The 12460-nt window shown below is 45.4% G+C and overlaps 1 protein-coding gene across 1 annotated transcript in view; it reads left to right on the top strand.

Moving 5' to 3' along the window:
* Window positions 1-3393: 3393 nt before the first annotated feature.
* Window positions 3394-12460, top strand: part of si:ch211-283g2.1 (sodium- and chloride-dependent GABA transporter ine) — a 46974-nt gene continuing 37907 nt past the window's right edge. Inside the window, exons 1-2 of the mRNA XM_046305936.1 lie at window positions 3394-3408; window positions 12149-12367. Of these exons, the coding sequence (XP_046161892.1) occupies window positions 12220-12367 (148 nt within the window). The 5' untranslated portion in view covers window positions 3394-3408; window positions 12149-12219. The remainder of the gene's footprint in view (window positions 3409-12148; window positions 12368-12460) is intronic.

Below are 12460 nucleotides of genomic sequence, written 5' to 3'. Positions count from 1 at the left end.
CTGATCCATCACGACTGGTCTGCCGACGTAAACCGCACAATGGGGCTATAAATCGCCGTGTCTTCAGCCCATCCAGCTACTCATTGGACCCTATGATCACTCGGCTACGCATGCCTCTCCCTAATGTCAATATGCCTTGCCCATTGCTGTTTTGGTTAGTGATTATTGTCTTATTTCACTGTAGAGCCTCCAGCCCTGCTCAATATGCCTCAGCTAGCCCTCTTGTCCCACCTCCCACACATGCGGTGACCTCACCTAGTTTAACTGATGTCTCTAGAGACAATACCCCTCTTATCATCACTCAATGCCTTGGTTTACCTCCACTGTATTCACATCTTACCATACCTTTGTCTGTACATTATGCATGGAATGTATTCTACCTCGCCCATAAACCTGCTCCTTTAACTCTCTGTTCCAAACATACTAGACAAACAGTTCTTATAGCCCACAGCCGTACCCTTATCCTACTCCACCTCTGCTCTTCTGGTGATGTAGAGGTTAATCCAGGCCCTGCAGTACCTAGCTCCACTCCCATTTCCCAGGCGCTCTCATTTGTTGACTTCTGTAACCGAAAAAGCCTTGGTTTCATGCATGTTAACATTAGAAGCCCCCACTCTAAGTTTGTTTTATTCACTGCTTTAGCACACTCCGCCAACCCGGATGTCCTAGCCATGTCTGAATCCTGGCTTAGGAAGACCACCAAAAACCCTGAAATTTCCATCCCTAACTACAACATTTTCCAACAAGATAGAACTGCCAAAGGGGGCGGAGTTGCAATCTACTGCAGAGATAGCCTGCAGAGTTCTGTCTTACTATCCAGGTCTGTGACCAAACAATTTGAGCTTCTACTATTAAAAATCCACCTTTCCAGTCTCTCACCGTTGCCGCATGCTATGATCCACCTTCTGCCCCCAGCTGTACCCTGGACATCATATGTGACTTGATTGCCCCCCATTTATCTTCAAAGCTTGTGCTGTTAGGTGACCTAAACTGGGGCATGCTTAACAACCCGGCCATCCTACAATCTAAGCTTGATGCCCTCAATCTCACACAAATGATCAATGAACCTACCAGGTACAACCCTAACTCTGTAAACACAGGCACCCTCATAGATATCATCCTAACCAACCTGCCGTCCAAATACACTTCTGCTGTTTTCAACCAGGATCTCAGCGATCACTGCCTCATTGCTTGCGTCCGTAATGGGTCTGCGGTCAAACGACCACCCCATCTCTGTCAAACGCTCTCTAAAACACTTCAGCGAGCAGGCCTTTCTAATTGATCTGGCCCGGGTATCCTGGAAGGATATAGACCTCATTCCGTCAGTAGAAGATGCCTGGTTATTCTTTAAAAGTGTTTTCCTCACAATCGCAAATAAGCATGCCGCTTCCAAAAAATGTAGAACCAGGAACAGACCAGCATAAAAACATCCTGTGACGTACGGCATTAGCATTAAATAGCCCCCACGATATGCAACTTTTCAGGGAGGTTAGGAACCAATATACACAGGCAGTTAGGAAAGCAAATGCCATCTTCTTCAAACAGAAATTTGCATCCTGCAGCACAAACTCCCAACAGTTATGGGACACTATAGTCCATGGAAAATAAGAGCACCTCCTCCCACCTATCCACTGCACCGAGGCTAGGAAACACTGTCACCACTGATAAATCCACAATAATTGAGAATTTTAATAAGCATTTTTCTATGGCTGGCCATGCTTTCCACCTGGCCACCCCTACCCTGGTCAACAGCCCTGCACCCCCCACAGCAACTTGCCCAAGCGTTCCCCATTTCTCCTTCACCCAAATCAAGATAGCTGATGTTCTGAAAGAGCCGTAAAATCTGGCCCCCTATGAATCAGCAGGGCTAGACAATCTGGACCCTCTCGTTCTAAAATTATCAGCTGAAATTGTTGCAACCCCTATAACTAGCCTGTTCAACCTCTCTGAGATCCCCAAAGATTGGAAAGCTTCTGCGGTCATCCCCCTCTTCAAAGGGGGAGACACTCTATGCCCAAACTGCTACAGACGTATATCTATCCTACCCTGCCTTTCTAAGGTCTTCTAAAGCCAAGTTAACAAACAGATCACCGACCATTTCGAATTCCACCGTACCTTCTCCGCTATGCAATCTGGTTTCCGAACTGGTCATGGGTATACCTCAGCCACGCTCAAGGTTCTAAACAATATAATAACCGCCATCGATAAGAGACAATACTGTGCAGCTATATTTATCGACCTGGCCACGGTTTTCGACTCTGTCAATCACCACCTCCTTATCGGCAGACACAACAGCCTTGGTTTCTCAAATGACTGCCTTGCCTGCTTCACCAACTACTTCTCAGATAGAGTTCAGTGTGTCAAATTGGAGGGCCTGTTGTCCGGACCTCTGGCAGTCTCTATGGGGGTGCTACAAGGTTCAATTCTCGGGCCGACTCTTTTCTCTGAATACATCAATGATGTTGCTCTTGCTGCTGGTGATTCTCTGATCCACCTCTACGCAGACGACACCATTCTGTATACTTCTGGCCCTTCTTTTGACACTGTTAACTAACCTCCAGATGAGCTTCAATGCCATACAACTCTCCTTCTGTGGCCTCCAACTGCTCTTAACCTCTCTGCGCACCGAACCCGTTAACGGGATTAAAATCGACAAGGTGATTGCTACGTAAATAGTCATATTAAACATTCATGAAAATACAAGTGTCTCACATGGTTCGAAAGCCTAGAATCCTGCTAATCCAACTGCGTTGTCAGATTTATAAAATGATTTATTGCGAAAGAATACGCTGTGATTATCTGAGCACAGACCCCCATATCAAACAACTTATTCAGCCAGCACTTGCGTAACGAAATCCCAGATTGCATTGAAATAAATGGTTTACCTTTGAAGATTTTGCTCTGGTTGCAATCCCAAGGCTCATTGTTACACAATGAATGGTCTTTTGTTCGGTTAAATCCATTTTTGCACCAATTATATGACCACTGTCTCGTTGATTGACTGTCTTTTAACCCAATGACCACTGATCGTCTTGAAATCTAGCTGGGTAGATAGCCAATGAGCATAGGTAAACGGCAAAATCCCATGATTCTTTGTTGTAAGACAAACCATTCCATTGAACGCTGGCGTAAGGACCGTTATTTCGCCATTGCCAATTCTACCGCGAAGGAGCAAAGCTTATTACGCACGCAGTATTTCAGTGACTTACATCTTCAGCTGTTTATTTATCCAACATCATGGCGAATAAGTCAAGGAAAGCTAATTCTAAGACTAGATATAAGAATGTAGAAACAATTTTAGAGGAAATTCATCGTGAAAGTGAGACAGATCTGCTTTTTTGAAGACTCCATTTTGAAGACTGAAACTGAGGCATATTTTTTGAACGGAGAGGACATTGTTTTGGAATGGTAAGTTGCTCTCATGCTAATGCCGTTGTTTGAAATTAATATAAAATATGATTTGTGGTTGTTTTTACATTTTATTTGCAATATATAAAGATGTAATGAAATGGGTAAAGTACACGTTAGCTAGTCATTGTGAGTGAGGGTCTGTTTGTTTGTATGAGAACGGCCATAGCCTGTGTGTGTGTGTGTGTGTGTGTGTGTGTGTATATATTTTATATATATATATATATATACTTTGGCCCTTAGGCACATCCATGCCTGCACAAATATATTTGGGCAGATGAACACTTGTGGCAGGAACAGAAGGGACAGGGCTTGGTGTAGTGGTGGTGCTTCAGTTACTGGAGGCAGCAAGAGTGCGAAACTCTATAGAGTAATCCGTTATGGATCGATTACTGCTTGACATAGGGAAGACAGGGACCAGGAATGCTTCTTTCCCAAAAACTGAATGATCAAAAACCCTTTATCATCTCCTCTTTAAAGTTCAGATAATTGTTAGTACACTCAACCGCTTGCCTCCCAGATAGCTGTGCCCCACTGCCGAGGACAGATGCTGAGCCTCGACCAGTAAAAGGTCATTTACCACCTTCACAAGTGAGTAGTGCTATGTGGGGGTCAAAACCAGACTGCTCTCTCTCTTCAGAGTATGTGTTGGGTTGGAGAGGAATGGAAGACTATATCACAAAATATTTTCTGGGTGAAGAAAGGAGTTTGGCACTCAGTGGGCTGCCCAGATTATAACATGGTGGGTTATTAACCCTAGGTTCCGGAACCTTCAATTTAAATCACCTGTCTGTTTCTAAGAAGTAGCTGGTGGCCGAGACCAGTCTACAAAGACTCTGATACTGTCCTGAGAGGTCGGAGACCTGAGCATTGGCCAGGGTCTCAACGGCATGCCGATACAATGCAGCAGACAATTCCTGCTCGTGTTAAACAATCTACTACAAGCAAGGTCACTCCCTCCCTGGAACTCCTGAGAACACACAGTATTCCAGTCTGAGAGAATTTCCAAGGAATAGAAAGTCCTTGCTAATTCTTGACGTCCATTCTTCAGTATTATGATTATAATAAGATCCTTCTGTTATGCAGGTGAATGAGGACCCAAAAGCGACTTGGCGAAAACAGAGTCTTTATTCCACTAAAGGAAATAGGCAATACTCCTAGACAAATCAGAGCAGAAAACAAAACATAAAAAACTAATTCCACTCGTAGTGACGAGGACAGACTGGAGACTCGACCATAAACTGTAGGTTGCCTCGGGAAGGCACCGACCGTAGCAGACTCAGACACCTGCTCACACGCAGCATCTGAGGGAAACAAGACACAGCACGGCGAACAATATACAAGGATCCGACAGGACAGAAATGGAAGACAAGGGGAGAAATAGGGACTCTAATCAGAGGGCAAGATACGGAACAGGTGTGAAAAGATTAGATGATTGATTAGGGGAATAGGAACAGCTGGGAGCAGGAACGGAACGATAGAAAGAAGGGTGAGAGGGAGGGAGAGAGAAAAAAGGGAACGAACCTAAAAAGACCAGCAGGGGGAAAACGAACAGAAGGGAAAGCATAATGACAAGACAATATAAGACAAAACATGACATCCGTACAGTAACATTCTGTTTAGTTATAGTTCTGATTTAAATGTATACATCATTTAGTCATTATTCATAAAAATCCCTTAACAATAGGAGGGCCAAGCACAGGAAGCAGCTCTTTCAGTAGTTTAGTTGGAATAGGGTCCAGTATGCAGCTTGAAGGTTTAGAGGCCATGATTATTGTCATCATTGTGTCAAGAGATATAGTACTAAAACACTTGAGTGTCTCTCTTGATCCTAGGTCCTGGCAGAGTTTGAAAAAAAATATTTCACCTTTATTTAACCAGGTAGGCTAGTTGAGAACAAGTTCTCCTTTGCAACTGCGACCTAGCCAAGATAAAGCATAGCAGTGTGAACAGACAACAACACAGAGTTACACATGGAGTAAACAATAAACAAGTCAATAACATAGTAGAAAAAAAAATCTATATACATTGTGTGCAAAAGGCATGAGGAGGTAGGCAATAAATAGGCCATAGGAGTGAATAATTACAATTTAGCAGATTAACACTGGAGTGATAAATGATCAGATGTGCAGGTAGAGATACTGGTGTGCAAAACAGAAGAAAAGTAAATAAAATAAAAACAGTATGGGGATGAGGTAGGTAAATTGGGTGGGCTATATACCGATGGACTGTGAACAGCTGCAGCGATCAGTTAGCTGCTCAGATAGCAGATGTTTAAAGTTGGTGAGGGAGATAAAATTCTCCAACATAAAATATTTTTGCAATTCGTTCCAGTCGCAGGCAGCAGAGAACTGGAAGGAAAGGCGGCCAAATGAGGTTTTGGCTTTAGGGATGATCAGTGAGATACACCTACTGGAGCGCGTGCTACGGGTGGGTGTTGCCATCGTGACCAGTGAACTGAGATAAGGCGGAGCTTTACCTAGCATTGACTTGTAGATGACCTGGAGACAGTTTTTCTGGCGACAAACATGTAGCGAGGGCCAGCCGACTAGAGCATACAGGTCACAGTGTTGGGTGGTATAAGGTGCTTTAGTAACAAAACGGATGACACTGTGATAAACTGCATCCAGTTTGCTGAGTAGAGTATTGGAAGCTATTTTGTAGATGACATCGCCGAAGTCGATGATCGGTAGGATAGTCAGTTTTACTAGGTTAAGTTATGCGGCGTGAGTGAAGGAGGCTTTGTTGCGAAATAGAAAGCCGATTCTAGATTTGATTTTGGATTGGAGATGTTTGATATGAGTCTGGAAGGAAAGTTTGCAGTCTAGCCAGACACCTAGGTACTTATAGATGTCCACATATTCTAGGTCGGAACCATTCAGGGTGGTGATGCTAGTTGGGCTTGCGGGTGCAGGCAGCGAACGGTTGAAAAGCATGCATTTGGTTTTACTAGCGTTTTAAGAGCAGTTGGAGGCCACGGAAGGAGTGTTGTATGGCATTGAAGCTGGTTTGGAGGTTAGATAGCACAGTGTCCAAGGAAGGGCCAGAAGTATACAGAATGGTGTCGTCTGCGTAGAGGTGGATCAGGGAATCGCCCGCAGCAAGAGCAACATCATTGATATATACAGAGAATAGAGTCGGCCCGAGAATTGAACCCTGTGGTACCCCCATAGAGACTGCCAGAGGACCGGAAAACATGCCCTCCGATTTGACACACTGAACTCTGTCTGCAAAGTAGTTGGTGAACCAGGCAAGGCAGTCATTAACAAAAACCGAGGCTACTGAGTCTGCCGATAAGAATATGGTGATTGACAGAATCGAAAGCCTTGGCCAGGTCGATGAAGATGGCTGCACAGTACTGTCTTTTATCGATGGCGGTTATGATATCATTTTGTACCTTGAGCGTGGCTGAGGTGCACCCGTGACTGGCTCAGAAGAAGGTACGGTGGGATTCGAGATGGTCAGTGATCTGTTTGTTGACTTGGCTTTCGAAGACCTTAGATAGGCAGGGCAGGATGGATATAGGTCTGTAACAATTTGGGTCCAGGGTGTCTCCCCATTTGAAGAGGGGGATGACCATGGTAGCTTTCCAATCCTTGGGGATCTCAGATGATACGAAGGAGAGGTTGAACAGGCTGGTAATAGCGGTTGTGACAATGGCGGCGGACAGTTTCAGAAATAGAGAGTCCAGATTGTCAAGCCCAGCTGATTTGTATGGGTCCAGGTTTTGCAGCTCTTTCAGAACATCTGCTATCTGGATTTGGGTAAAGGAGATGCTGGGGAGGCGTGGGCGAGTAGCTGCGCGGGGAGGGGGGCGGAGCTGTTGGCCGAGGTTGGAGTAGCCAGGAGGAAGGCATGGCCAGCCGTTGAGAAATGCTTGTTGAAGTTTTCGATTATCACGGATTTATCGGTGGTGACCGTGTTACCTAGCCTCAGTGCAGTGGGCAGCTGGGAGGAGGTGCTCTTGTTCTCCATGGACCTTACAGTGTCCCAGATCTTTTTGGAGTTAGAGCTACAGGATGCAAATTTCTGCTTGAAAAGCTGGGATTTGCTTTCCTGGCTGACTGCGTGTATTGGTTCCTGACTTCCCTGAACAGTTGCATATCACGGGGACTATTTGATGCTATTGCAATCCGCCGCATGATGTTTTTGTGCTGGTCGAGGGCAGTCAGGTCTGGAGTGAACCAAGGGCTATATCTGTTCTTAGTTCTGCATTTTTTGAACGGAGCATGCTCGTCTAAGATGGTGAGGAAGTTACTTTTAAAGAATGACCAGGCATCCTCAACTGACCCGATGAGGTCAATATCCTTCCAGGATACCCGGGCCATGTCGATTAGAAAGGCCTGCTTGCAGAAGTGTTTTAGGGAGCGTTTGACAGTGATGAGGGGTGGTTGTTTGACTGCGGCTCCGTAGCGGATACAGGCAATGAGGCAGTGATCGCTGAGATCCTGGTTGAAGACAGCAGAGGTGTATTTGGAGGGCAAGTTGATCAGGATAATGTCAATTAGGGTGCCCATGTTTACGGATTTAGGCTTGTACCTGGTGGGTTCCTTGATGATTTGTGTGAGGTTGAGGGCATCTAGCTTAGATTGTAGGACTGCCGGGGTGTTAAGCATATCCCAGTTTAGGTCACCTAACAGAACAAACTCTGAAGCTAGATGGGGGGCGATCAATTCACAGATGGTGTCCAGGGCACAGCTGGGAGCTGAGGGGGGTCGGTAGCAGGCGGCAACAGTGAGAGACTAATTTCTGGAGGGATTATTTTTTTAAATTAGAAATTCGAACTGTTTGGGCATAGACCTGGATAGTAAGACAGAACTTTGTAGGCTATCTCTGCAGTAGATTGCTACTCCTCCCCCTTTGGCAGTTGTATCTTGACGGAAAATGTTGGTTGGGTATGGAAATCTCAGAATCTTTGGTGGCCTTCCTAAGCCAGGATTCAGACACAGATTTTTCGATCACAGAAGTCAACAAATGAGGGTGCCAGACATGCAGGGCCTGGGTTTACCTCCACATCACCCGAGGAACAGAGGTGGAGTAGGATGAGGGTGCGGCTAAAGGCTATCAAAACGGGTCGCCTAGAGCATTGGGGACAAGGAATAAAAGGGGCAGATTTATGGGCGTGGTAGAATATATTCAGGGCATAATGTGCAGACAGGGGAATGGTGGGGTGCGGGTACAGCGGAGGTAAGCCCAGGCACTGGGTGATGATAAGAGAGGTTGTATCTCTGTACTTGCTGGTTATAATGGGTGAGGTCACCGCATGTGTGGGAGGTGGGACAAAGGAGGTATCAGAGGTGTGAGGAGTGGAACTAGGGGCTCCATTGTAAACTAAAACAATGATAACTAACCTGAATGACAGTATACAAGGCATATTTTGATATTTGAGAGAGACATACAGCAAGGCATAAAGTAATCGCAGGCCTTGATTGGGAGACCTTGCTAAAACAACAGGTGAGACCACAACAGCTAGTCAGCTAACACAACAACAGTAGGTAAAATGGCCTAGGCAGAGAGGGTCGGATTAACTACACACAGAGCCTGAGTTCGTGGCTGGGGCCGACAGATAAAACATAAAGAAACAGAATGGAGTACCGTGATTAATGGACAGTCCAGCAGGCATCAGCTATGTAGCCAAGTGATCATAGTGTCCAGGGGGCAGCAGTAGATGGAACAGGGAAGCCGCCACTATGCTAGCACGCGGGTGGGGATGGTAGGGGGGGTCTGCTCAGACGGAGGCCGGTTGAAGGCACAGCGGATGGAGTATTCGTCGGCAGACCAGTCGTGGTGGTGCGGCGGGGGGCCTTGTCGACAGAGAATGCAAGCCAGATGGCGAAAGAGGTGTTGTAGAATTTAGTTTGCTAGCAGGGAGATGTGCCTGGCACATGGCTAACTGGTGCTAGCTTCAAGGCAGTGGCGTTAGCCAAGGTCCTGAGTTTACAGCAAGGATCCGGTGGAGTATTGGGCTCTAGCCGTGTATGAGTGGGGTTCGGGTGAACAGCTGAGTAGGCCGGGAGGTGGGCCTCAGGGATAGCTTCGGTAGTGGGTGCAAGCTAGCTGTAAAGATCAGAAGTAGTGGTCCAGGGATTACGGCAGGGATCCGGCGTTGTTGTTGAGAGACAGTTCGATACTGGTAGACTGGCGAGTATTATCCAGGCTAAAAACAGGGCTGGTTGTGCAGAAGGTAAAAGCCACTAGCAGTGGCTAACAATGACTAAACAACTTGTAGCTAATTAGCTAGTTAGCTTCTGGAGGTTATTGAATGTATTCTAAAATTAAAAATAATAGCGATTCCGTATCGCATTGGGTGAGGCAGGTTACCGGAAGGTATAATCGAATTAAAAATCTAAAAGAGATTGAAAATAAATATGAGTCCAGTGAGTGGTTGGGCTGGCTGGAAACACGGTGATTCAGACAGTTAGCAGGCCTAGCAGGCTAACAGGTTAGCAGGCTAACAGTTAGCAGGCCAGGTTAGCAAGCAAGCAGATAGCAGGGACTAGAAAGTTAGCCTTTGGGAGGCGTCGCGATGGGGTTAAGTCTGTTTTTGCCTCTTCATGCGGTGAAGTCGATAGACCGGTTGTGGAATTAGTGGGGTTCCAAGTAGTTCTAGATAGCTAGCAGGCCTGAGGGGCCTGTTGGAGTCCTCGGGCAGATTATGTCGGTATTCCAGTCGTAGGGGATCTGCGGGGTTCCATGCCCCATACCGGCTGTAGAAGGGGTCCAGATATTGTAGCCCAGGAGTATGCTTCGGTGGTAGCACAGGAGCTCTGGCCGGGCTAGCTTCAAGCTAAGTGGATGGAAACGCTAGCCAGGAGTAGTCATCCAGGGTTGCGGTTAGCTAGTTGTGAAGATCCAGATGACATTTTTCAGTTTGCAGTGGGAATCCAGGGATAAAAATAATAGGTCCGTTATGCTCTGGTTAGAGTCACGTTGTTCGAACTGGCGAGAGCTATTCGAGCTGAAGGTTAGCTGATGACCGCTGGCAATGGTTTGCTGACTGATAGCTGGTAGTTAGCTGGCTAGCTTCAGTTGAGGGATTCCAGATCCGAAGTAAATATAGATACTTCAGAGAAAATTAAAGCAGATCCACGCTACATTGGGTGAGGCGGGTTGCATGAGAGTATTTAGACGTTGAGGTTTAGCAAAATATTAAAAAAGATATGCAAAGAAAAATACGTAAAAAACTATATATACAAGGGACATGACAGGACAAAGATGTCTGACTGCTACGCCATCTTGGCGTGCATACTCAGGACGTGACGCAGGGCATCCAGGCTAAAGAGTTCAATCCTGGTTTCATCAGACCAGATAATCTTGTTTATCATTGTCTGAGAGTCCTTTAGATACCTTTTGGCGAATTCCTAGTGGGCTGTCATGTGCCTTTTACTGAGGAGTGGCTTCTGTCTGGCCACTCTACCATAAATGCCTAATTCATGGAGAGCTGCAGAGATCGTTGTCCTCTGGAAGGTTCTCCCATCTCCACAGATGATCTCTCAAGCTCTGTCAGAGTGACCATCGGGTTCTTGGTCACCTCCCTGACCAAGGTAATTCTCTCCCGATTGCCCAGCTCTTGGAAGAGTCTTGGTGGTTCCAAACTTCTTCCATTTAAGAATGATGGAGGACACTGGGTTCTTGGGGACCGTCAATGCTGCAGAAGTGTTTTGGTACCACTTCCCCAGATCTGTGCCTTAATACAATCCTGTCTCTGAGCTCCACGGACAATTCCTTCGCCCTCATGGCTTGGTTTATGCTCTGACATGCACCATCAACTATTGGACCTTATATAGACTGGTGTGTACCTTTCCAAATCATGTCCAGCCAATTGAATTTACCACAGGTGGACTCCAATCAACTTGTAGAAACATCTCAAGGATGATCAATGGAAACAAGATGCACCTGAGCTCAATTTTGAGTCTGAATACTTATGTAAATAAGTTCTTTCAGTTTTGAATTTTTAATGAATTTGCACAAATGTCTAAACTTGTTTTTGCTTTGTCATTATGGGATATTGTGTGTAGATTGATGAGGAGGAAAATATCAAATGTAATCAATTTTAGAATAAGGCTGTAACGTAACAAAATGTGGAAGAAGTCAAAGGGTCTGAATATTTTACGATTGCACTGTAGGCTGTTATATGTAGGCTATAGAGATATGTTAACAGCTTGCATAATAATGACACAGGAAAAGCAGAGTCCTGGTTAACCTTTGCCTGCCCTGTTGACATTTGTTATCAAAGAAAACTGCAGTAAACAATATGGTTATCAGAAACAAATTGCCGACCAACGACCCCAGAAACGACCCCAGTAATGGACCTTTTGAAGGACAAGCTTGCCTTCTTGTATAGCTTAATATCATAGGCTTACTATTACCACTCTAGTAGAGTTATATCATATCTGAACTATAAAATGACAAAGCCTGTTCGTTCCATGTGTTATACAATGTTTAGCAGATTGTCACAACATGTTTGGATGCATTTCATGGAACCTTTTAAAACACTAGTACACACTGACCCACAATTATTAAAATTAGCTTCCTAATAGGGGAGTTTCTTTATACAATATGTACACTCACAATGTTCTCAGTGGAAATTCACTTGGCATGTTGAACTATTTGAATGGCACTGCTGGGAAACTTTGGGAAATATGTGTTTTACCTTACAGTAGTTCCTTTGCACTCAGCTAATCATTAATGAGTCATAAAAGACGATTATGTGACTGTCTTTCATTTATTTCTAACCAAGCCTCCCATGACGTTTGGGCCCAGTCAGTAAAGTCACAGAGAAGACACAGACAGAAAGACCCAACCTTGGAGATGGATCTGGACCAAGGCAAGATGGATCAGGAGCCAGGCAGGCCCACATGGAACAGGCAGATAGAGTTCACCCTGGCTGGGATCGGCTGTGCTGTGGGGCTGGGGAACATATGGCGGTTCCCTTATCTGTGCTACAGGAGTGGAGGAGGTGAGAGGAAATTTCTGATGAGTCAGCCCTAATAGAAGACTAAAACCCAATGACTATATAGCATAACCAGACTTACGTCACCTTATTAATTTA

Source organism: Oncorhynchus gorbuscha, linkage group LG16 (genome assembly GCF_021184085.1).
Source record: "Oncorhynchus gorbuscha isolate QuinsamMale2020 ecotype Even-year linkage group LG16, OgorEven_v1.0, whole genome shotgun sequence".
Lineage (NCBI taxonomy): Eukaryota > Metazoa > Chordata > Actinopteri > Salmoniformes > Salmonidae > Oncorhynchus > Oncorhynchus gorbuscha.
The sequence above is the reverse complement of the archived record's forward strand: the minus strand, read 5'-3'. Positions and strand labels throughout refer to the sequence as shown.